Below are 23457 nucleotides of genomic sequence, written 5' to 3'. Positions count from 1 at the left end.
TTCATCACTTCCTTCGCAAGGAAATGCACCATGCTCAGATCCGTTACCAGGGCCTGGCAGACTCCAATCGGAGTCCTGCCCCAGCTTTTGAGGTAGGAACTTCGGTCTATGTAAAGGCCAAGTACTTCCACTCCACCCAACCTTCCAAGAAGCTCTCCAAGAAAAACCTCGGCCCTTTCGAGATCATTGCCCGCATTGGAACTCACTCCCTCACTCTCCGCCTGCTGGAAAACATGCAAGCCATCCACCCGGTTTTCCATGTCTCGCAGATCGAACCCTCCATCCCAAATGTCATCCCGAACCACCACCCCCTCAGCACCCTATCACCCCCAGATGGATGGACAGACTGAGGGGGTAAACCAGGAGATAGAAGCCTACCTTCAAGTGTTTGTCAACCACTGCCAAGATGACTGGGCAGACTGGCTCCCACTAGCAGAGTTCACCTACAACAACCGCGTCCACTCCACTACCCACTGAACCCCCTTTGAGCTCGACACCAGGCAACACCCCAGGATGGGGACAGAGCCCACGTGCACATCTGAGGTAGAAGCCACAGATGCATTCTCCTCAAGAATGATGAAAATGCAAGAGGAGGTGAAGGTGGCGCTAGAGCATGCAGCAGATGAGATGGCCCGCTACTACGACTGCAATCATGGAGCAGCCCCTACATACCAAGAAGGGGACCAGGTCTGGCTAGCACCCAGAACTACACAACTGACTGTCCAACCAAGAAGCTAGACCACAAGTGGATCAGCCCCTTCAAGATCACCAAAGTTGTCAAGAAGACGTTCCTTGGATAGGTCCAATCACTATCCAGGCAATGCTGTCAGGTGGAGCTCAGTGTTCCGGGTCGTCCAACGGTGGGTCGGAGACAGACCAGAGGTGGGGCGGAGCTCCCAGGGTGACGGGGTGTTGAAGGGACTCGGCTTCAGTGACTCGGAATGGAGCACTGCACCCAGTACGTTCTTGTTGTCCCCAATTTGTCAGGGGAGCTGGCAATGGAGGAACCGAGGCTGCCAGCAGAAGGGGGCCGGAAGCCCCCCCCTCACTACTTAACGAAGGAGGCGTTAGTGAGGGTCAATTGTTCATCACGCAATTCTTTTGGGTTTTATACCAGGGCATCTCTAGGAGCGCCTGTTACTCAGTTCTTTGGAGCAGCAGACGAGTGGGACGCGATAGACGTCCTGGAGGAGTTTTTGGAGGGCTCAAGACTGTTTATATTATAACTGGGGGAAACTATTTACTAGAGGGGTACACGCATACATATAGTGGAAACAATTGGATCCGAAGGTAAACAAAGGTTACCAAGGGGAAGGGGAAGTAAATAGAAAAGAATCCTCAAGACAAATAAGGAATAGGCAAAAAGCCTGAATTATGTCTGAGGTTTGTGGAGTGAGAGAATTAAAAGCCAACTGAATGGCAAGGTCTGGAAACGTCTATGAACAAGCAGGGAACTACAGAGAAAAGGCATCCGGAAAGGTCCGGAGCCCGGAAGTTGTAGTCCAGAAGATTGGGGTTGTAGAAAATATCAAATGATAAAACAATAAAGATTATCAAGACCAGAGGTAAAATAGGAATGGGGAGGTACCGGAGGTGCGGAGAATGGAGGTAGGAAGGAGGGTGGATAGGCAAGTTGAGATTTATCAACAACGAGCAGGCACATCTCCTCTGAACAAGGGGTCCGAGGAGGTGGAGGTATGGTGGTGGAGGTCTGGAGGTGATGCAGACGTAGATGGGAGGCAGAGCAGGAGAGAGTCGAAGGAGGAGGTAGTCCTAGGGCTGTTGGCATCGACTGGAGGCAGCAGAGAGAGATTGGGAGGGCTGGTGGAGGTCATAGGAGTCATGTAGGGATAGGGTGGAGGGAGGTGGAAGATCTGGGATATGACAAAAGTTGTCTCCCCCACTGCCATCAAACTCCAGCTCACTGCACAACAAAAAGGAATCCACCCAGTTGTGTCTGTGACGAACATCAGGCTGCACCGCCCTGTTGAAATCGTGGAACGCCCCACTGACCCCCACCCAGGCCCAGACATTGTAGACAGAGAGGAAGAGTACAAGGTCGAAAAAATTCTGGACTCTAGATGGCAGTGCTGAAAACTCTGGTACCTGGTAAAGTATATGGGCTGGCCAAACTCAGAGAACCAGTGGCTCATGTGCGACCACCTGACCCATGCCCCCAACCTAGTAGAAGATTTCCATCAGATGCACCCCCATGCTCCAGGGAGAGAAAGAGAAGACTGCCCAACTGCTTCAAGGTGAAGCAGCTAAGCTAAAGAGGGGGTGATGTCAGGGCATGCCCCACCTGACCCTGCTCTGCTGCCCCCCGCTCTGCACTGTCCTTCCTTTTCTTCTTCTCCCCTTCTTTCTTCTTTCTTTCTTTCTTTCTCCTACACGGACCACCTTTCCCTCTGCTCAATGTACCACTGGCATGCCTGCCACATACCCCTCCTGTATCTACCATCTCTACATCACCACCACTGCTGCCACACTCACCTTGCACCTACAGCAGACCCTCTCAGGATCCCCCATGGGAACACCCAGAGAGCCACAGCTGTGTACGAGGGTGATGTGGTGCACCCCACATGACCAATCCCACATGTATATAATAACAGCTGGAGTGGGAACCGAAGAAGTAGCCTTCTTCTCACATTCCCACTTCAGACTAAGTGGTCAGGGACACTCACCCCATGACAGGACCACCGCTATGCATAGCCACTATCCGATCGATCGAGTCCTGCACACCAGGACTTCGCCACTTTCAGAGCTGTCCCTGACAAGGCAGTCTGAAGGTGAACTTGCAGGGCAGGTGACTCAATGGCCTAGCAGAGATGGGAGTGCACTTGCAGACATCAGAGCTGTCCAGAGGGCTTCAGGATTCCATACTTAGGGAGGCATAAGTAATATAGGGAAATGGAGGGGTAGTGACCATCAGAGAAGTGAATGCAGGTTCTGAGGTTGGTGTGAGTGGAGTGGAGGTTGCTGGAGATGGCCAAGGGATGGATATGACGGGTCAGGTGTTATAAAAATGGGGCCTCATTGGTCCATTTCTATAGCATTTGGGTGCAGGAAGGGGCTGTGACATCAAGGTGGTTATACAGGTAGTATGGCAGATGTTGTCATAGCTGGGGTTTACAGAGACATCAACATGGGGTTGTTGGGTGATAGTAGTTGGATAAGATGTAACTATATATATATACTCATGCTGCATAGAGCCCATAAGAGGCTAAAAGAAAATCCCATTTCCATAACATCGGGATTCTGGGATGTGACACATTCCAACCTGACAAGTTTTTGTTTTTGTTTTTTTGCCCTCCAGTGGCCTGTGACCATTCAAGTTCCAGCTGGACAGGCATGGATGGAAAGTGATTTAACATTCAATGGGTTCAATCATACCAGATGTGCATACTTAGTCTCAGATTTTGCGCATCCACAGAGTGACAATGAACTGGGTAAGGGTCTGGAACCGGTTCAACAACATTAAGTGGTAGCGGCTGGTAACCACCGACCTTTGACTCGGTCACCATAGCCTACAACTACTACCAGGCCCAACACTCTGGCAAACCTGACATATCTACTACCATGTGTTTATCCCCATTCCCTATGCCGTAGCATATGCAATGACTGTCACAAACAGAGCATAATAAATTTGCAACATTTAGCTTGATCCCCAGATGTGCTCGCTCGCTTCAGCAGCGGAGTGTTAGGGAGTTAAACTTAACAGCTATGCAATTTCTGAAGGCGGAAGTTAGAATTATTATCCGATGCTACTCAGATGATTTCACCTGAAATTTTGAGTCACTTCTTCAATAGTAGGTCGCTCTTCTGGGTCCTGTTTGAGACATCTTTCGATATTGGCGAGGAATTCATCACACTCGTCCCACTCATAGGGAGCTTCACCATTGACCACTGCACGGTGGACTTCGAAGATGTTAAGCGCTGTGGCATATGGCCTTTTGTCATAAAGCACCTAGGGTCCATTTCAGTCAGAAATAATACACAATTTGAAGTGTTAGCATGCTAGAACCTGTCCAGATGCACAGCCAAACGCCCAGACGTCGCTTCTTCTGTCGCGATCTTGGACATGGCAACTGAGTAGTTCAGGGGAAGTGTATCGTAAAGTACCGACGGCGCTAGATCCTTCTGCATATGTCGAGAGATCGTCAAGTACGCTTGACAGCCCAAAATCACAGAGCATAGCGCTCCCTTCTGCGTTGACCACAATGTTCTCCTAGGAGGTGCCAGGAGACCTGGTGATAAAATCACAGAAGACAAGTAAAATACTAGGACCTACCGGCTTAATATCGCCATGAATTACATCCTTTGAATGAAGATACGTCAGGCCTTCAGATACATCCACTACCTGAGGGATAAGAGCATCTTTGTAAGGGTCGCACAAAAGGAATATGTAAACTTTCCAGTCGACGGCGGTCAGCATTTGGAGCCTGTCCCGTGTACTCCAAAACGGTTCCTCCCTCACACCAAGCTGAAATCAGCTTCGCACACGTGGTGTAGTCCTCGTCAGAAAACTCTAATATCCATCCATGGAATGCGACGATGTTGGGATGCCTCAATGCTGCCCAAACCTTCACCTCACGCAGCATTCTCTGCAACACCACAAGCATGTATCAGCTATGATTCACAGTAGATCGATACCTCTATACAGACCCTGCAAAACTTGGTTATGACATCCTGGCCCGATGAAATGTGTATTTCCTTTAGAACCTTGATACAGACGGTATGCTGGTGGCACCTCCTGATCAGGTTTGCAAGACTCGAAGATACAGGCATGTTCATTACCATTCCAAAGTCCCCTCGATATACTTTTGCGTAACTCCCTTGACCTACTAGAGCCCGTCGCTGTGTCACGCGGCCATTGAGGTTGCGAGCAGCACCAAATTGAGAAAGTTCCTCAAGAAGCTCGAGCACCCAAGGAAGCCGATGCATGGGTTCCATTGATGAGATGGCGCGGGTGGTATGGAAAAGATGAGGCTCTTGCGCCGGCATCTCTTGTGAAACATGATTTCTGTTCACAACGTCAGGGTTCTTTGTCCTGAGATGAGCACAAAAATCACAATATGCAACGCTAGAATCGTACCTCGGAATGTCCAGGGTGAAGTGTCGGAGGGCGTCTAGAGGGTGGAGATGGTGTTGGTGGCAATTTCAATGGGGATGGTGATCTCGATCGCAATGCTAATGACAATGGCGATATAGATGGGGTTGAGGATGAGGATTCGGTGCAAAATAGAACTGTGCTGCCAGTGCGCGGCTGCCACGGGAGAATTGGCACTGTCAGGGCTCAAGGCATCAGTGCGAGTCTTTCAGAAATCGGTAGACGTTATCGGTCGAGCTTAAAGCTATAAACTCACTGGGGGTCACAGAACACAGAAGTCGCTACGTTACTCGATGCTTGGTTGTTGAATTCATTCATGCGGCAAGTGCCGCTGGGTGTCCGTCCAAACATCGTCCACCTTGACCGACAACTTTTTATTTTTATTTTTATATATGTAACATACACACATTACCCCGACAACCCCCCCGACGACACAACTCGCGAGGATCTCACTCACCCGAAGACACCACCCAGACACCCATGCCATGTAAGGATGATCCCCTCATGCACACGATGGCCGCACTGCCACGTTGACACGAGGCCGCGGGTAACAAAATAGAGTACAACAACAACCTTATACTTGTCATGAAGATCCATAACTTGCAGTCATTAGCTTGTAGCCTAGGCTGATCTATGTCTGTGGTATAACAAACAGAAGTCTCCCATCACCAGGCCTTTGTTATTTATAGTTCAGTCCCAAACCACTTCCCCTACTTGATTATGACATAACCGGCAACTACGTTCATCCCATTGAACCAGGCAGATAATGAGCCTGGCCGATTTATTGAGGGTATCTTGTACTCAAGAATGAAATCTGTCTACGCCACCACCTGCTCCGTAGCATTGATTTCTTAGCTGCGATTTTTTGCAATCACTTTTCGAGATGCACTTCTGTGTTTGGTAGGCCTGGCTCAAACCTGTATGTTCACTCTAAAAGATGAGACGAATTAAAGGATGGGATGAGATGAGCGCTGCAACGGGACTTGCGTAATTTACATGCATACAACCAGTTGGAAACATCAGAGTCTTCAGCTGAGTGATAGCAGAAGAGCAATTCGTCAGAGAAATGCGCTGATAAAGTTGGGGAGGAGAACAGGCTCAAATGGGAGAGTCGATAGGGTTACTGCCTCGCAGCATGTTCCGTAAGGCGTCCTTTTGTGCACGAATTAACGAGAATGATGAGGCAATAATCTCGAGGTCAGACATTAGAACAAACTCATTTTAATTTCGTAAGTTTGAGCTCATGCAACTGAAGTACAGTGTAGTCGAAGGGGGGACAAGCCTCGATGCTCGGTGTGAAGGATCAATGTATCCCAGACACCATGTAGAAGCACGATTGGCCGCTCCTGTGAACTTGGTGGCGTCTTGAACCGAGCAATATTGATAATGCCCGCAGGACATAAAGCGAAGGGATGACAAGAAGAAATCATCATACCTATTATCCTATCCTAAGAAATTAATCAGGAGCAAAACGGGCTTGGTACAGTGACCAAGCGGGAGCGGGCTTTGTTTGATGAGGGAAATATCGAAAACCAGCGCCAATAGGTGGGATCAACATCAAGAATTTCCTATCCAGCCGACAGAGCATCCACCGGACAGCCCGACGGGTATCCCAGTAACTAATCCGAGGACAACATTATTCAAAGCGGCCGATTGCAGAATTTGCGTCAATTTCCAAAGAAATACGCTGCGTGGACATTCGGCCACCGCCGAATACTGGTCTCAAGTTGTAAGCGATAAGCTTACATAAGCGTAGAGAACCGTATATACTGTCCTATAACGACCATAAGTTCGTCGCATGTCGCATGAAGATTTTGGATTGAATTGAAAATGAACATGATTGAATTGATTCGACACCACCGGCAACTCCCGGAGGCCGTGGGAATGAACTAATGGTCGTTATACCACAGTAAGCTGGAACCTCGGTAAATGGAATAAGGCAGAGATCTTGTATTTTACACCCTCTAGTGTAATATCGAGTTCGACTTTGGTTCAGCGACTTTCGATTACCCTAAGATTTCGTGAGTCCCTTAACCATCCGAACTCAATCGCCGGCCTCTGCCGACGTTAAGGTCCCTCACACAAGTGCCTCGGTGAGCGTCGTGAAGATGCGAAACAAACCATTTCGGGTCAAGTATTTCCCCTGTAGAGTGACTTGAATTGTGCGCTTGGCCGCAAAGGACGGGGCGTCCCTCGCCATGCGGCTCGCGGGATGTGCCGTTTTCATGAGACTGCAACTCCGCCTTGAGCGCGGATCAGGGCTGGCTAGATCTCCACAGCTTTCCAAATGATCCACCAGACCATACAGAGAGACCAATATTTGCAAGTTGGAAACCGAAAGCCATGAGGCTGAGAAAAACACTTCGGGCAAGACTAAAGAACACCGTTGCATGCAATGTGTGTTTAATTTCCCCCCCCTCGAACTTGGGTCGAGTATTCCTGTTCTGCAGGGGTGCAACAGAAGCTGGGCTAGCCAGATCAGATTGAGCTTCATCTGCACGTACGTCTCCAAACCACAGATGCATTCCATTAATACTGGTCCAAACGCATATGTGGTGTTGTCAGTAGAAGAGAAAGATATTCTCTAACTCCGTTATATTGGGTCTCAACGACCTATGACGAAGGTCATCGAGACGACCTCTAAGGTGAACCGTGTCACGCCACAATTGAGGGAAGAACGCATGGGAAAAGAATATGTACGACTAAGCTTACGGCACGAGCCAGGTAAAGAGCCAAGAAGCCAAGACAGGAATATAACGTGAAAATCGTCTAGAGGATTTCCGCTAATGCAAAAGCGTATACGACAAGGTAGGTGAGAGTGTATGGGGCAGATCCGATGCGACATACACGAGCGGAGTTTGCTGATCAAAAACAACCCTAGCCCAAAACACACAATGAAAATCCGTCAATGCCAAAAATGGCGACATTAAGACCTGCGAAGCTTGGACGGAAGGAACTGACATCACGGTGTCATGGACCTCGAAGCCGCTTGAGAGTACAAGTTATCTTCATAACTGATGCTATTATGCGACTGGCTCGGCCCATCGGCTTCCGTCTCTCCCAGTGATTCAGAAGAATCCGACCGGGATAATGAAGACGATGACCCTGGACGATGAGACATACCACTTCTCGGCCGGCTCGGAGCAGAGCCAACACTGTCGCCGAGTAGTGATTGAATCCTCATTATTGATCCTGTGCTTGTTGAGGCCGATGGCATGTAGGCACGGGGTAATTCGTTGCCTGTGACGTCCGGACATGGGAGGTGTCCACTCATCTCAGGCATAGCTGGTGGCGCGCTAGGCTGCTCGGGATGCTGCAGCGTGTGAAAATTGGGTTGTGAATGACCAAACGAAGTATGGGACATCATTGCGAGCGTTGCCTCTGCTTCTGCGATTCTTTGTTGGGATCTCTTCATGCGTTTCCGGCACCTACATGCGCGTCAAATTCGGAAAGGGAGAGGCGCCAACGATACGTCAGATATGGATGCACTTCGAGAACCCCGATTGGTCTCATAACGGTTGCTCACCGATCACAGACGGTGCCAGGACCGGCAGGTCCTGGACCCCATTTTTCGATGCACTTTCCGTCCTTATATCTCCCTGTTTGCTTACACTCTCTGCAGATCCTGAGTCCAGCCGCGTTTGTGAGGATAGAAGAGGACGCTCTCCTGCCCCTCGATCCGCTGGTTCCATCCTCCAGGCCGAACCTTGACCACAGGCGATTCTGAGGAATAGTGACGGCTCCCACACTAGAATTATACTCGTCTAGTTCAGTTCGCCACACATATTCGCCCGGTGGACCAGGCCGCCGGTTGGGCCCAATCGCCCCAAATTTCGGCGATTCAACGCCACGCAGAGAGCCGGAGAATGCTCCCGCAGCGCCAGAAGGAGGAAATGAAGACCTGCGGCTAGGCAGTGGCCCGAGAGGTGAGAAAAGCACATGGGTACTATTACATCGAAGCTGTTCGTAAGCGTCCCCAGACACGTGGGGCTGGCTTGTTGTCGAGCGGGGTTGGTCTAATTTCGGGAGAAAGTCAGAGAAGAAAACCATGGAGGCGTGTTATGTAGTTTGAAATTAGGAAGTGTGTTACAAATGATGTCTCGACGTCTCGTTTAGTGCGGAAAGCCACCCATATGGATGAGAGATATGGGGTAAGAAGATGATCCTGAACTCACTGGTGAGCCAGTAACAGTGTCGACGATTATCGAAGCCGGCCTGGGAAGGAACAATCGGTGTTCGGGGTTCACACTCTCCTAGCTGATCCTGGTCAGGGGGAACCTGCGAAGTTAGACACACGGGAGGGAACGGCAATGAAGAGTGGACTGAGCCCGCAGACGGGAGTCCCACTAGATTAAAAAGGCACCCACAGACGAGCAACAATTGGGGAACAATCATTGTCATTAGAACGATCCAATAACCAAGACCTACGTACCACCAGCCGTTGAAGGTCTCATCTGTACATGTCCTTGGAGGGCAGAAGCATTCTCAAGGGGTCTAATTGGCGGAAGGACAATGACAGGCTCTCGTCTAGTCTCCCTTCTCTCGCAGGTGACATTCAGGTCACCAGGCCGTGAGCCTGGCCCTGTGGAAAGATGGGAAAGTTGGCTCAGCGCACCTCGGAGCTGCGCGTTAGGGTCCCCAAAGGCAGTCACAAGCGTGTAGTTTAAGTTATAGGAGTGGAGCAGAAGTGTTCAAGAAGGGTTAGTTCGGACTTCGAATATTGTACTACGAGATCGTACCTCGCTCCCCAGCTTATCGTAAGGTGCACCCTCAGGTCCGGCCCCGGGGCGGTTCTCTAGCCATGTCGATATGGCGACGGCGCTTGATAGGTGCTGATTAAGGGCGCTCAAAGCTTGTGCGTCCGTCATTGTTGGTAGACGTTAGGGGTATTCAGGAGGATGATAGGGGTTGACAAGGATGAGCCAACGGTGTCAATAAAGCTGTGCGGGGTGCCAGGCGAAGTGCAAATCGCGATACTATGGATCAACAAGAAGATTCACGGAAGGTGGGTTGGCAGGGCTATTGTTCCGTTAGGTATAATTTCTTTTCGGATGGGGGTACTGAGGAATGGTTATGTGAGTAGGAATTCAAGGCTATTTCTGGGCGGGATAGAGTATTTTTGATTGGGAATGATAATACCGGGCTAGGGGATCAGTCACCTTTATAGTTTTCCGCCACACAATGACTTGGTGTCGGAGGCGGAGAATCTGCCAATACAAAGGGGGTTTTCCGCGTATTTGGAATTTGGGTTATCTGCCTGCAACGAGGGAACGTTCGCAACACTGTGTCGTCTTCCGAAATCGAGATCATGAAGAATTGAGAGTTGGACACGCGAGATTGATATGGGAAACCGATGAATTAATTAGGGGAAATATAAAGCCGTGGATATAGCTGATACTTACGCCACAGGGTAGAAGGGGTGGGGTGATCCTACACAACTCCTATACCAAATCAATTCCGGGTCACGATGTTCGCTAGGGATGATCCAAATTAAGTTCCTAAAGATGGTGTTACGAATAGTGAAGCTACTTCGGTGCGCGATTTTGAAAGCTTCGGAAAGAATGGGGGGTGCACCGAGAAACAAAATACGCTTGGGGCGCGAAGGGGTGATGGGTGTTGCGAGCTGCGTGTAAAAGAAAACGTCAAAATTATGCAGAGTTTGAGGGGGGATTGGTTGAACACGGACGGGGACACCAGACGTCGGAGCTGGGACCCAGGCAAGTGGATGTAGCCAAGCTGATGCTGTTTCCTCCGATCAGTATCAACGTCGCTAAGAAAAAGCCAAATAGCTCAGGAGTTAGGGGAAAGAAAGCACGTCGGAGACGCGACTATTCGTACTTATGGATCTCCAGGCCGTTGTCGTATCGGGCCGTCTGAACTGAGCCTTGAACCGGACAAGACCAAGGGGCAAATAGAAAGGCGCATTTATCGCCTATCTTGGTCGGATATGGCCATAATGATGACGCTGATGATTTAAGGGTCTATCTCGGCGTCAGACCAGCTTTATGACGTTGCAACGGGCCGGGGATTCTCAAAGGAATGAAAGCGCACTACGATCGGGGATAAAAAAACACCTCCGATTGATGTGAATTTTCGGATGCCACGATCAAAACATAAAGTAGTTTGAAAAAAGACCAAGGAACCCGCCATCATGAAGGAAATTTGATGTTGTTGATAGGCCAGAATGTCAGGATAATAGAAGGTGGGGAGGGGGGAATCGAAATGCAACCCAGCGAAGCCAATCCGCAGGTATGTGCGATCCACGACAACATGAACATGCCTCGTGTCAGCATTTGATCTGAGATCCGCCGTAGCTGCATGAGTCGGAGCCATCCGAATCAAGCACCGAAGCCAAAGAATAATTATTGTTCAAGAACAATGGTGACAACAGCGCAGTCTCATTGATCAATCTCATCAAATGGCATACACACGAGCCACAGCAGAGAACGCAACCAGACTGATCATGAATATATTTGATGCGGTGATCTGATCATACTAGAGCTCGTTCGATGAAGAGAGGTGCATGTGCCAACCAACAATTCATATAATGGCCTTCGAACTATGATATATATTGTATAGTTCAGGGAGCCAGATGTTGTCATTTCGTTAACACAGGAGTGTGAAGCGACGCATGGGCCGCGAGGATTACTGGATGTAGTTAGTTATTGACTCGACGGCCCACGCTGCAAGTGCGAGTCTGCATCATGAATAGGGCGCAGCTGTGACGAGAGTGATCCCGGGTACCCGGACCCATAATATAATTTGTATACGCCTGAGTCAGAGAAGAGAAAAGGCTCGAATAGTTGGATTGCCCCCAGAAATATTCGAACTTGATTGGGAACATGATCTAGCCGAAAGTGTCTAACAGTACTTGCTGAAAAAATGAATGGGTCCCGTGAGAGTCGCTGAGCGCCGAAATTGTGGGCGAGATGGCATTTCAAATGGATGGGCAAGTGAGTCCGAACTACCCTTTACTCACTTAACGCTACCAGAAAGACAGTAAGGTAATTTATCAGCAAAGCACGTCTAGGTACATAATTGCATAATAATGTTTTATGGCGAACAAATATAACGGGCAACTCCGCCAAAATAGCGACAAGGCCCGTCTTCATGGACAATCCAACAAATCGCCTTCAGCATACTAGAGAACGCTTACTTAGGACACAGAAGTGATTGTGATGCTGATCTGAGCTAAGGGAAAAAATCGGAAATCCCCGAGTATCGGGGTAAAGGGAAACTCCGAATACAGACATGAAATGAATCATTTGAATGTGCTGTCGCTGTCGATGACATTGTCTCCTCTGGTGTGCCGGATGCCCATACACACTCTATTTGTGTTTTCTCCCATCATTCCTAAGGTCACTGGGCCTGGACGCTCGATCTCTCAACCATAGCATCGGTGGACACCAGCTTGTCAGACTGCACAACTCCTGACCCACCCGGTTTTGCATTTGACCTAGATGCTTCTGTGCCCCATTCACCTGACCGTTGCCGTTATGGTCCCTAACGATTTCTACTTGCCATTCCTATCATCGGCAGCGGAGGATTGTCTTTCCCCTTTCTGTGCAGTGTTTTGTCATTCCTCTCTTTGTTCCGCACTGCAATATTGGTTTTCCCACATTTGCGATCCCTTGATTCCACTCAGCGATAACTCTGGTGCATTCCGATCGAATACGGCTTTTCAACATCCCCAAGATGTTCACGTGTAGGTTGTTTGTAAGGGACGTCCAGCATGAGGCCAGCATTCCTCTTTATGTTTTTTACGAATGGGAAATTGATAAAACACAGATATACCAAAATGATCTCCCACATTTAATGGTATCATGGAGTGCCGACCTGACAATCTCCGAATAAATTGTCGGGGACATGAGTACCAATCATAATGCGCTGGACCTAGAATGCGGAGCATTGCTCCAAAGCTTTGTGCCTTAGGTCACTGGAAACATATGCACTAATGCCATTCTTTCCGACAGTATGTCGGTGTTTGTTCATAGGTGATACTTGTTGAATGTACACATCACAGGCACCAGCCGTCGGGTTCGAATCAAGCCCTCGTCATCTTTCATAGATCTTTCAGTTCTGGTTCTAGGGGGAATGTCGAACGTAGCATTGGGGATTTGAACTGGCCAGCAATATTTTCCCCAACAATTCTGGTCGTATTCTTCTGGGCACAGCTTCAGAGAAGTTCGACTGGTTGTGCAATATGCGGGTAATTAATCCTTAACAAGGGTGGGAGGTTGAGACGTGTTTGGCGTTTCCCTCTCGAGTTTTCTTCAAACACATCAAAGGCTAAACCTATGACATCTGCCTGCATTCCAAATTCCTCAAGATGGGAGCCCACCTTCCCTCGCATGACATGTCTCCAACAAGTGTTTGGGCGCCGAGGATTACGGTATCCCTACTCCTGTGAAAGCACAAGCGGGCATGACTCTCATCGGATTCTTTCCAAATAGCCGTCTGGCCCTTGAATAAAGGTGCAATGTCTCTAGCCAGTGAAGGCTTGAAGCGCTGTCATCTTTGCGTTTGACAATTGCGGTAAGCGTAAACGCCACAAGGCCAGGACGATGCCAGCGTAATCAACAATCACTGCGTTTCAGCCAAAAATTTCTGCAGCCCTTTCCGCTGTCGGATGCCGTGCAATCCCAGCCTTTTCTGTGATGGGAAATCGAGGTTTGCTTGTCCGACAACGGAAATGTCGACGGAAAATTGATGCATGAAACCACGTGTCCCCAATTTGTTCGTGCAATCCGCTTTGCATCAAATTAATTTCTTCGTGCCATCCTCTCACTTTCTGTTACATATAACATAAACTGACCAATAAATCACCTGGGAAATGCGTCTGTATTATTTGTTGGCGTTCCCTTCCGATGGTCGGCTTAGCTGGAACATCCACAGGGGGCATGTGTACTTGCTCTTTGCGGCAGACTCAGTGGACTCAGGCTGGACTTTTACTCTGGGTTACTTGGGTTGTCTTACTAGAATAGCTGTCATTTCTATTATTCCAGATGTACGGGGTCGGATATGTTATGTTCAACATCCAGGGCCGTGTTGGTGGTCTCTTCTCTAGTGGACTAGTCTCTGAGTCCAGTGAACTGATCTCTGCTGGTTTGTTTCTCCCCTGTGAACTCTTTAGCTCCCACTTGCTATGTGGGCTTTTGCTCTATGGTTCACCAATGAGTTATGCGTTGCAATCTGCAGCAGGACAGCATTAATTTGATATTTTCGTATGTTCATCTGTTCCCCATGATATGATGTATAAAGGGGTGAAAGGTTAGGGGTGGAATGTTTTTTTCTTTGGGTGGAACCCCACGTAGCTTTCGCAAGGTACTAGGTTTGTGGGCAGGAGCTGCGCTCCTGAGTTGTGATGTAAGGTGGTCGTCGTTGAGTGGTTCCGGAGACTCGGGCGGAATGTTTTTCTTGTATGTACATATATGCTGTGGTTTAGAGTTTCCAGGTGTGGATTGGACGAGAAATCAATATGATAGATTGTCAGCCACCACCAAATCCCCATCATTTCCTAGCCCCAACCATGCAGAAGTGACTCAATCCTCCAGCAGACAGAACCAATATCCGACGCGGGAAATTTCGCGGAAACCGGGCCAATCCCAACCATTTCCCACACCGAAATTTTTGGCTTAAACGCAGTGAATATATGTCGGGGCAACTACTCAAAACTAAGTCGAGGTGGACTCGCCGAGACCCGTGAACTGATCAGGCAGTGTTATTAATACATAGGTATCAGGTATGTAACCAGTAAAGTTGTACAATTAATGTGGATTAATTACGACATGTTGTCCGTATGACATTAATCATTATCCTAGAGATCAATCCTTCACACGACAACTGTGAGTGCGTAAGTTTTGTCAGATCTAGCCAAATGTTTGACTCTGAATGACAAAAATTTTGCATGAGCGATATTGATCAGTTGGTATAAAGCGAAGTGAGCATACCGAGCGGGCACTACGCTTGATTTTAGATAGACGCCATTCGTCTGGCTTTTCGTACTAATAATGGATTAGTTTGTGTCATATTTCTGGCAACGACATGGCGCACTTTGTTGTACAGAGGCTCGATCTTCTCTTGTTTCTTCCGCTTACTGATTTTATTGGCATCCGCAATTTTGAAGAACTGAGGTGCAACCTCCACGAGCCACTTGGGTTCCATGGCAGTCACGTTGTGACAGTACTCCCGCGTCGTGAGGACCAATTCATGATAGATAACCCATTCTGGGTTTCGATTGAATAACGACGAGGAAGGGTGAATGTAGACTGGAGTACCCTCCACAAGAGTTTTGTAGCCTTCCTGTGGATCTTTTTTGGCAGCGTTGCGAAAAAATCCAGAGCAGATGGCACGGCGTGCGCGATTGTAATCTCTCCCACATGAAATGATGTCGTGTTTGTATCTAAAAAAGTAAATGTTAATCTATCGGCCATGTGCCCGAAGAACGAATGAAGTTTGGGAAAGGCGGGACGAGCGAGGCCGCCTATGCGTGCGATTCGCCATAGTGTGATAGGGTAAACAATGAGCCGAGAAACGCACCGATCCATGATACCAAGGAGCTGCTTCCTCACATCTTGTGCGCGTCTCATGCTTCTGGCCTGAATGAAATTCTCGTAGCACCAAGGGTTAGAGAATTTGCTTGCAGCCCAGCCATTGTAGACTGTTAGTAATGTGAGATGATCTCCTTCCGGTTGATGGAACTTGGCCTTTTTTGAGTCAGCTTGAGCTTGTTTCTCTTTTGGCCGGTAAAACACATTCTGCACCGATAGCATTGCAACGATGCTTAAGATTTCCTCGGAACAGCCCAGGTCAACCGATGCAATGAGCATCTTGGCCTGTGGCGGCTCCATCGGAAAATCCGCCATCTTGCGCCCCAAGCGCGTCAATAATCCCTCATCATCAAGCGCTGACAGCGCATATAGCTGCTCTAATGCAGTCAACATCGTTTGCGCGGGTGGTGGGTCCATGAAATCGAAGTTTAACAAATCGTTGATCCCCATTGCCTTCAACATGAGGATAGTGTGGGCCAAATTCTGTCGCTGAATATCTGGAACAGGGCTGGGGAGCATTTCGTTGCGATATGCCGCTTCTGTGTACAGTCGATAACACTTTCCAGGACCAGTGCGACCAGCTCGACCAGCACGTTGACGAGCCTGGGCTTGAGAAATGGGCTACATGACATTTGATGTTCAACCTTGAGAACCTCACGGGAAGTTACTTAAGGACTTACCGTCACAACCAAGGAGTCCATGCCTAGCTTGGGATCGTAGGCGTTTTGCTTGACAAAACCTGGATCAATGACATAATAAATGCCGTCGATCGTGATGCTTGTCTCAGCAATATTAGTTGCAATGACTACCTTCCGTGCCCCCGGAGGCGCAGGATCAAAAATCTTCGATTGCATTTCGGAGGGAAGAGCAGAATAGACGGGGAGAATAATGAGCTGAGGGACTTGAGGACCTAAAGTCTTCATTCGCTCAAACAGTATTTCACAAGCAGTGTCGATTTCCTCCTGTCCAGTAAGAAAGAGTAAGATGTCACCTGGAGGCTCGGACAGGTGAATTTGCATGATGGTGATGAGAGAGGCGTCCAAATAATCAGATTCTGGCTCTTTCGTGTAGAGAATCTCCACAGGATACGTCCGACCAGGGATGGTGAAGATACTGCACCCGAAAAAGTACCTCGAGAACTTTTCGGCATCAAGGGTTGCGGATGTCACAATAACCTTCAAGTCAGGACGCCGCTTCAAAGCCTCTAAAGAAGCAGTTAGCGTTGCAGATGAGCTCAAAAGGAGCCGGAACAACATACTTTTGAGGAGGCCAAAGAGGACATCGGTAGCAATCGTACGTTCGTGCGCCTCGTCAAGCATGATGACCGAATAGGCGCTCACGTCTGGATCAATGAGACACTCGCGCTGAAGCATGCCATCCGTCATATATTTTATTTTCGTCTCCGGACCTGTGCAATCCTCGAACCGAATCGTATAACCGACCTCCTGCCCCAATCGGCATCCAACTTCCTCAGCTACACGTTTTGCCACGGACATTGCGGCAACACGACGAGGCTGCGTGCATCCGATTTTTTTGTGGTCAGCGTAACCTGCTTCAGCGAGATACTGGGTCATTTGAGTGGTTTTCCCTGATCCAGTATCACCAACGACAATCAGGACTTGATGCTAATTCATTCAGTGACAAAGAGTGCGGGATGGGACGGGACAAAACTTACATCATGTATAGCCTCCAGAAGGGGTTCACGAAGCTTGTATATCGGCAAGCTTTTTCGCTGTTCAGCGATGGGCAACGAAGTAATTTTTCCGAAAGTTGTTGCCTTGTTGAATGTTTCTTGCTTCCATTGCGGAACTTCGCTCGCCTTCTGACCCATGAGGTGACCACGCAAATCCTGGGCGAAAATCTTGTCCTGATTATTGGCCATCGGATCCAGCCACGGTGCGTTGAAGTCCCGAGCCTCCGAATCCGCCAATTCGTTGGCTTCTTGTTGCCGCAATTCCTTGCGCTCTTTCGCAAATGAAGCTCCGGCCAAGGCAGCACGATTCAATGAACCATCCGGTGCTTTAATAATTTTCACAGGACTCATGTCCAAAGTCTGCTTCGTCTGTCCTCGAAGGAAAGGCGGTTCCTCCTCACGAACTTCAACGTCAAGTTCTTCTTCTACTTCAGCTTTCGCCATTGGCGAGTTAAAGTCATCGTCGATATTCGGGTATTCGGAAGCGTCAATCGCCCCGGATGCAATGAGTTGTTTGATCTCCCATCGTTCGGGGAAGTGAGGCGTCTCGCCGAATGGGATGCGGCCTCTCCGGCGAATCCACCAAGAGGAATAGCATTGGAAGAAGATGCTCGCTCGGCATGCCGTCGGGTTTCCTCTGCCAGTTCAGCGTCTGATTTGATTCGCAAATGTGGGGTGAGATCGTCCCCTGTCCGTTGATCAACATCCCGCATCGATAAACTGATTCGGCTTCCCGCAATACTCATCACTTTCACTTTAACGGACTGACCACGAGACAATAGGTCAGCAGGGGAGTTGACCCTCCCCCCACCTGCCTGAATGGCGGAAATGTGACACAGCCCTACAGAAAAGCGTCAATGGCACGTTGTCATGCATAAATTACACAGCAGGGTACCTTCGGCCCTTCCCTCAACACCATCGAGTTGAAGGAAAGCACCAAATTCCTTCAGACTTGAAACTCGAGCATTATAGATCTTGTAGAGAACGGGTTTTGAATCAAGCTGAACCCTCCCATTTGTCTGGGAGCGCCCCCTAGAGTAACCGCCCCTGCCGTCGCGATCTCGGGGAGGGCTAGGACTTCGTCGCGGTGGGTGACGAGGAGGGCTGGGTGAGTTCGGACGACGACGTTTAGGAGATGGTTCCCCATTCGCTTCAAGGAAATCACCTGCAGTGGGGCGATTACGTGCGCGCTTATTCGCAACGCCTTCGAGTTGGGACATAAGATCGTCAACCTCTTTGGCAGTTGCGTCTTCGACGGGGGCATCAAACTCATCCGATGGCCGCCATTCCTGGTCAGGTTTCGACAAACCGGGAAACATTCGAGCCTTTTTCTCCTTCTCTGATAATACCAACTCCTCGGCTGCCAGGCTCGCGTCTACCATCCTGGACTTGGTATTCGTGGACCGTTTCTTGTGCTTTGGGTGCATATTTAAAATAAGCCGATCCATATTTTCAACAAAGGAGTCAGGGAATTCTGCCCCCACTTCTTGAAGCCTTTGCTTGAACTCCGGAAGAGTCTTGGACTGATCATGGAGGGCTATTACAAACTCAGCTAATGTCTTGTCATTGATGCCTACCGCGCAATGTCACCCAGTTGCATTAATTAATCAGCTATAAACACACCTACCTGTATGGTTCAGTATTTCTTGAGTGATTTTGTTGACCGCAGCCAACACTTCAAATGTGTACAAGTCATCCATCCAGAGCTCTGAAAAATCTGAATCGACAACGCAAAGTCACGTGTCTGGGGAGCGACATTAATCGCCTCGCCAATTTGGCCACACCGATTACAGCCTGTGGTAGAAGATGGCTCTACCTCGATCCCCTGTGACATGCCACGGTGAATTTAGCTCCACCATAAAGGAATCTCCTCGCTCAGCTTTGACTCCACTAGTCTTGGATTCCAGCTTTGGCAAACCCGCTGAAGATATTGGCGTCTTCTTAGAAAAGTTTAACTTTGACACTTCTGCATTCGATATGTTGGGGAAAGGGTATGATGGGATGCCCCTTTCTCGTGTATACTGGATGCAACACATTAGATTACCTAGAACCACAAATGAGCAAGGACGATGTGAAACGTTGCTCGATCCTAACCATCAGCTCAAGCCTGGTCTCTATAAGCTCACGTTCCAAACTGGCGACTACTTTGTGGCTACCAAAAGAGATTCATTTTACCCCGTAATAGATGTAAGGACAATACCAGTTTGCTCCAAGGGGACATTGACTAAGCCTTGTGGCCATTTAAAGATTACTTTCCATATCGCCAAGGACGAACATTATCATATCCCTCTACTGCTTAGCCCTTGGTCTTACACTACATACAGGGGTTCCTGATATGTGGTCCAGAAACGGTCTAATCCACGGTTTGCATATCAATGAATGGGACAAAACCGATCACAAAGGGAAGTGAAGGTATCGTTGACGGCAAATCAAGTATGAAGGTACATTACGGCAGATAAGGTGCTGTATCGGTGTGTATGCGGTGTCTATGATCATATGAGCACATGTCTATCGCGACGTGACGAAAACGCGGTCAAATGTTTCTCCTTTGACCGTCCCACCCCTCAGAGAATTCTTGACGTTCCGCATGAAGCCCTCGCGATCCCGTTTCAGGTCCTCGGCCGCATCTGTACGTGTTAGGAGGGCTGTGAATTCCGAATGACACCGCTGAGAATTGACACCCACCTTTGTTCAAGGGGTCATCGGCATTGGGCTCAAGGAAAAGATACTGAAGCCCAACCATGACCGAGTTGAGGTTGAGCACGGGCTTCCAGTCTTCCCGAAGAATATTTAAACAAACATTTCCCTCTAGGTCTATGTTAGGATGATAAATCTGCCATGCAAACAAAGTTGAGTTACAACACGCGCAATGGACAGGTGGGACTAACCTTAGGGATGCACTTGACCTTTGGTGGCTCATGCGGGTAATTATTGTTGATGTTGAAGGAGAAATCAAAGGATGCCCCCTGGTACATTCCTGAACCAACATTTAGCATAAATATCGAGGGAAACGAGCTAAGCTGGTAACTAGCCTTCGTCTGGTGTCAGTGTAAGCGTGAAATTGAGAAGATCTTCGGGGTTAGGGAACGTGGTCGTCATCGTTTTCGGCAGCTCCAGCTCCGTCAAATCTGAACAAGTCAGAAGAAGGTCAGCGGATCGTCCGATCACACGACAAAACAGCACGCACCTTTCTGGACACGGATCTGGGCTGCACTCGTTTTTGGCTTCTTCTTGGCAGCCGCATCTTGCGACTTCTTCATAGACCAAATCTGCGAGATCCGAACAAGGGGGTAAGAATAATCGTCCCCACCGGTCCCAACATCCAATCGCGCACCTTTACCATAGACATGATGAATGGCCGTCAGTAGGTGGTGCGGACACTGAATGAGTTGTTGAGGGAATGCCAAAAATCGAGTCAGAGCTGTGCAGGCGCTTCAATCGTGGCTTCCGTGCCTGCATCGGAGGTCTCCAGGTTTGCTTCCGCAGAGACCTCGGTTTTGCAAATCATGGCTTCGACGGAACAAGAAGTACCAGCTGCCGCAAGCGCTGAGGCTCGGGAGGTCCCTCCCGATAATAAGGTTCCAAGGACTGCTACCGATCTCTCTCTTGTCGAAGAACAGGGAGATGAGAATGGGAACGAAAGAGCGTCTCCAATTGAAGGTACGATTGGCGCCGTTCTAACTTGTTAACTATTTGCTCTGACGTGGAGAAGAAGTTGAGAAGAAAAAGAAGAGGAAGAAGAAAGTGCAGAAGGCTGTCCAAAGTGATCCACCCCGAGTCGGTCTCTCTAAGCTTTTCCCAAATAATGTTTACCCGGAGGGTCAAATACAGGAATATAAAGACGAGTGTGCCACGTTGGTGTTCTTGATTGCTCTGGCTTAACTCTGTTTGATAGCAACCACTATCGAACAACTTCGGAGGAAAAACGATATGTTGAGCGGCAAATTAACCAAGATCCCGAGCACACGTACAATTCAATTCGCCGCGCAGCGGAAGTGCACCGGCAAGTGCGAGAATACGCGCGCCGTTGGGTTCGTCCGGGAATGACAATGACAGAAATTGCCAATGGTATTGAGGATAGTACCAGAGCTCTGGTCGAAGAGAAGGGAATGGAAAGCGGCATTGGCTTCCCAACAGGTCTCAGTCTCAATGACTGTGCTGCCCATTATACGCCAAATGCAGGTGATAAGATTGGTGAGCATGTTCTACTCCGCTGTGAGGGGTCTTCTGACCGGTGTTCCTGGTCAGTGCTCAAATCGGGGGACATCTTGAAGGTCGACATTGGAGTGCAAGTGAAAGGGAGGATATGTGACTCCGCGTTCACATTATCTTGGAATCCGGACTACGAGAACTTGCTGACAGCCGTCAAAGATGCAACCAATACAGGGATTCGGGTAGGTTGCACGTCCAGTGGTTCCGTTGTTTGCTTCCCAATCCCCCGAATATTTAGGAAGCAGGAATAGACGTCAGATTAGGGGAAATAGGAGGCTACATTCAAGAGACCATGGAATCCTACGAAGTGACAATCGGGACAAACACCTTGCCAAGTCAGTGAAGCCTCATTGGCATTAGCCTCATAATATTTAGTCGTAAATCTTAGTTAAGTCGATCGAAAATCTAACTGGCCATACCATCGGGCTGTACCAAATACATGGCGGAAAGTCGGTACCGATCGTGAAGACCGGAGATAGGACCAAAATGGAGGAGGGGGAGTATTTTGCCATCGAGACGTTTGGCAGCACGGGCCGGGGACATGTGGTTGAGAGTGTGAGTTGGATGACGTCGCATTTCGTTTTGGACTCACATCAGATGCAGGGGGAAGTCTCACACTATGCCAAGATTTTAGGGGGTCCAAAGCCAAGAAGGTTTGTCAGAGCTTTGGTCGAATTAAGGGAGGGCTGATTTTTGGTGGCAGAGATGCTCCGGCATCGGCTAAGAAGGTGCTTTCTGCCATCAACAAGCATTTCGGTACACTACCATTCTGTAGGCGATACCTTGATCGTGCTGGCGAGACGTCATACTTGTATGGGGTAAGGAAAGTTTTTCATGTTACCGCGTGTTTAATGATGGAAGGACGCTCCGCAGCTTCAAAAACTCGTGCAAGAAGGTATTGTTCAAGACTATCCACCGTTGAAAGATCAACCCGGATCCATGACAGCCCAGTTTGTAAGTACTCGATTTTTTCCGCGATTAAATTAAACCTATGCTATGTTGTAGGAGCACACGATACTTCTTCGGCCAACTGTGCGTTCGGCCAACTAAACTTTTTGCTTCCACTGACTGACGCACCATTACCCAGGTCAAGGAAGTTGTGAGTCGCGGTACTGACTACTAGGATCCTTCGGGTGCGTCTAGCGTCGCGGTCACAATGCACAGCAGCCTTTCATACCCCCCCTCCCTTACGGATCGCTTTATTTGCTTCAGGATGATTCGTCGGAGCCGCTCGAGTCCAGCGAGACCACGGAACTGAAGTCTCAATCTCATGTTCATTACCGTGTCAGATGTCCTGAGGCTTCAATACAGAATCATGTACGCAGAAGCAGGGGAATTAACCGACAGCACTGTTGTCAGGCGTGGTCTCGCAGAACTACCACCTCCCCAGTTGTCACATCCCCTCCTCCGGGGGATCGACGAAGGCATGGTCTGTGTTTCCCCCTCCATTCCCAGAACTGCGCGCCATAAGACAGATACTTGCTTGTCGTGCAAGGGACATCATAACGTCTTTAAACACTCCGATACCTTTCTTTGCCACAAGTTATGGAATGGACATGCTGGCGTCTCATCCGGACAGCATCGATAACCCAATACCCCTGTCATCCGACCCGGCGACGGTTCGATCATCCGAATAGTATACATACTCGAACGTCATCGTTCAGGGAAACGGCCTGTGCGAGCCTAAACGCAATGCGATCGAAGTTGCTCAGACAGACGAGACAGCCCCGACTGAGGACTTTCAACGTGATCGGTGTAAGTAACTGTCCCTTCTTCGAAGCTGCCCGTGACGGAGCATGCCTCCTGCCGTTCTCCCAGTGTTGAGCATCCGATTTGCCAAATGTCCTAGCATCTATCGCATATAGGTAATAGATGCTGATTGTGTCCACATG

At 49.0% G+C, this 23457-nt stretch overlaps 9 protein-coding genes across 9 annotated transcripts; 2 read left to right on the top strand and 7 right to left on the bottom strand.

Annotated features, from left to right (window-relative positions):
• Positions 1-3358: 3358 nt before the first annotated feature.
• Positions 3359-5425, bottom strand: EI90DRAFT_3052816 (kinase-like domain-containing protein). The gene is made up of 9 exons (XM_039059981.1): positions 5367-5425; positions 5096-5286; positions 4798-5043; positions 4666-4740; positions 4412-4604; positions 4292-4356; positions 4025-4228; positions 3783-3967; positions 3359-3732 (listed from the first exon to the last, which is right to left on the bottom strand). Coding segments are annotated over exons 1-9 (1206 nt in total). The 5' UTR covers positions 5368-5425; the 3' UTR covers positions 3359-3686.
• A 2431-nt stretch (positions 5426-7856) lies between these two features.
• On the bottom strand, positions 7857-9347 carry EI90DRAFT_620446 (uncharacterized protein). The gene is made up of 2 exons (XM_039067865.1): positions 8637-9347; positions 7857-8538 (listed from the first exon to the last, which is right to left on the bottom strand). The coding sequence occupies exons 1-2, from the start codon at positions 9158-9160 to the stop codon at positions 8073-8075; spliced, it is 990 nt and encodes a 329-aa protein (XP_038917207.1). The 5' UTR covers positions 9161-9347; the 3' UTR covers positions 7857-8072.
• On the bottom strand, positions 9257-10271 carry EI90DRAFT_620423 (uncharacterized protein). The gene is made up of 4 exons (XM_039067863.1): positions 10270-10271; positions 9850-10170; positions 9543-9732; positions 9257-9367 (listed from the first exon to the last, which is right to left on the bottom strand). Exons 2-4 carry the CDS (start codon positions 9976-9978, stop codon positions 9354-9356), a joined length of 333 nt encoding a protein of 110 aa, XP_038917206.1. The 5' UTR covers positions 9979-10170; positions 10270-10271; the 3' UTR covers positions 9257-9353.
• EI90DRAFT_620444 (uncharacterized protein) lies at positions 10270-11605 on the bottom strand. The gene is made up of 6 exons (XM_039067864.1): positions 11162-11605; positions 10949-11091; positions 10797-10880; positions 10640-10733; positions 10513-10584; positions 10270-10401 (listed from the first exon to the last, which is right to left on the bottom strand). Exons 1-5 carry the CDS (start codon positions 11441-11443, stop codon positions 10573-10575), a joined length of 615 nt encoding a protein of 204 aa, XP_038917205.1. The 5' UTR covers positions 11444-11605; the 3' UTR covers positions 10270-10401; positions 10513-10572.
• A 3181-nt stretch (positions 11606-14786) lies between these two features.
• Positions 14787-18006, bottom strand: EI90DRAFT_619608 (P-loop containing nucleoside triphosphate hydrolase protein). The gene is made up of 7 exons (XM_039067861.1): positions 17336-18006; positions 16341-17285; positions 15650-16281; positions 15388-15512; positions 15164-15336; positions 15061-15114; positions 14787-14997 (listed from the first exon to the last, which is right to left on the bottom strand). Exons 1-7 carry the CDS (start codon positions 17795-17797, stop codon positions 14980-14982), a joined length of 2409 nt encoding a protein of 802 aa, XP_038917204.1. The 5' UTR covers positions 17798-18006; the 3' UTR covers positions 14787-14979.
• EI90DRAFT_620033 (uncharacterized protein) lies at positions 17709-19086 on the bottom strand. Its single transcript, XM_039067862.1, has 3 exons — positions 18977-19086; positions 18249-18926; positions 17709-18194 (listed from the first exon to the last, which is right to left on the bottom strand). Exons 2-3 carry the CDS (start codon positions 18799-18801, stop codon positions 17779-17781), a joined length of 969 nt encoding a protein of 322 aa, XP_038917203.1. The 5' UTR covers positions 18802-18926; positions 18977-19086; the 3' UTR covers positions 17709-17778.
• Positions 19087-19088: 2 nt separating this feature from the next.
• On the top strand, positions 19089-19787 carry EI90DRAFT_618528 (5-hydroxyisourate hydrolase). The gene is made up of 4 exons (XM_039067859.1): positions 19089-19193; positions 19248-19344; positions 19402-19540; positions 19601-19787. Exons 1-4 carry the CDS (start codon positions 19160-19162, stop codon positions 19685-19687), a joined length of 357 nt encoding a protein of 118 aa, XP_038917202.1. The 5' UTR covers positions 19089-19159; the 3' UTR covers positions 19688-19787.
• On the bottom strand, positions 19607-20838 carry EI90DRAFT_3052802 (ubiquitin-conjugating enzyme/RWD-like protein). The gene is made up of 6 exons (XM_039059980.1): positions 20688-20838; positions 20541-20622; positions 20386-20481; positions 20242-20330; positions 20039-20186; positions 19607-19980 (listed from the first exon to the last, which is right to left on the bottom strand). Exons 1-6 carry the CDS (start codon positions 20700-20702, stop codon positions 19862-19864), a joined length of 549 nt encoding a protein of 182 aa, XP_038917201.1. The 5' UTR covers positions 20703-20838; the 3' UTR covers positions 19607-19861.
• Positions 20839-20859: 21 nt separating this feature from the next.
• EI90DRAFT_3185295 (peptidase M24, structural domain-containing protein) lies at positions 20860-23172 on the top strand (the record flags this gene model as incomplete). Its single annotated transcript, XM_039066377.1, has 11 exons — positions 20860-21013; positions 21069-21198; positions 21249-21547; positions 21602-21747; positions 21804-21900; positions 21954-22120; positions 22169-22218; positions 22269-22383; positions 22439-22519; positions 22571-22597; positions 22653-23172. 11 exons carry the CDS (start codon positions 20860-20862, stop codon positions 22686-22688), a joined length of 1302 nt encoding a protein of 433 aa, XP_038917200.1. The 3' UTR covers positions 22689-23172.
• Positions 23173-23457: the final 285 nt, after the last annotated feature.

This window comes from Cantharellus anzutake, assembly GCF_015039405.1.
Source record: "Cantharellus anzutake strain C23 chromosome Unknown EI90scaffold_18, whole genome shotgun sequence".
NCBI lineage: Eukaryota > Fungi > Basidiomycota > Agaricomycetes > Cantharellales > Hydnaceae > Cantharellus > Cantharellus anzutake.
The sequence above is the reverse complement of the archived record's forward strand: the minus strand, read 5'-3'. Positions and strand labels throughout refer to the sequence as shown.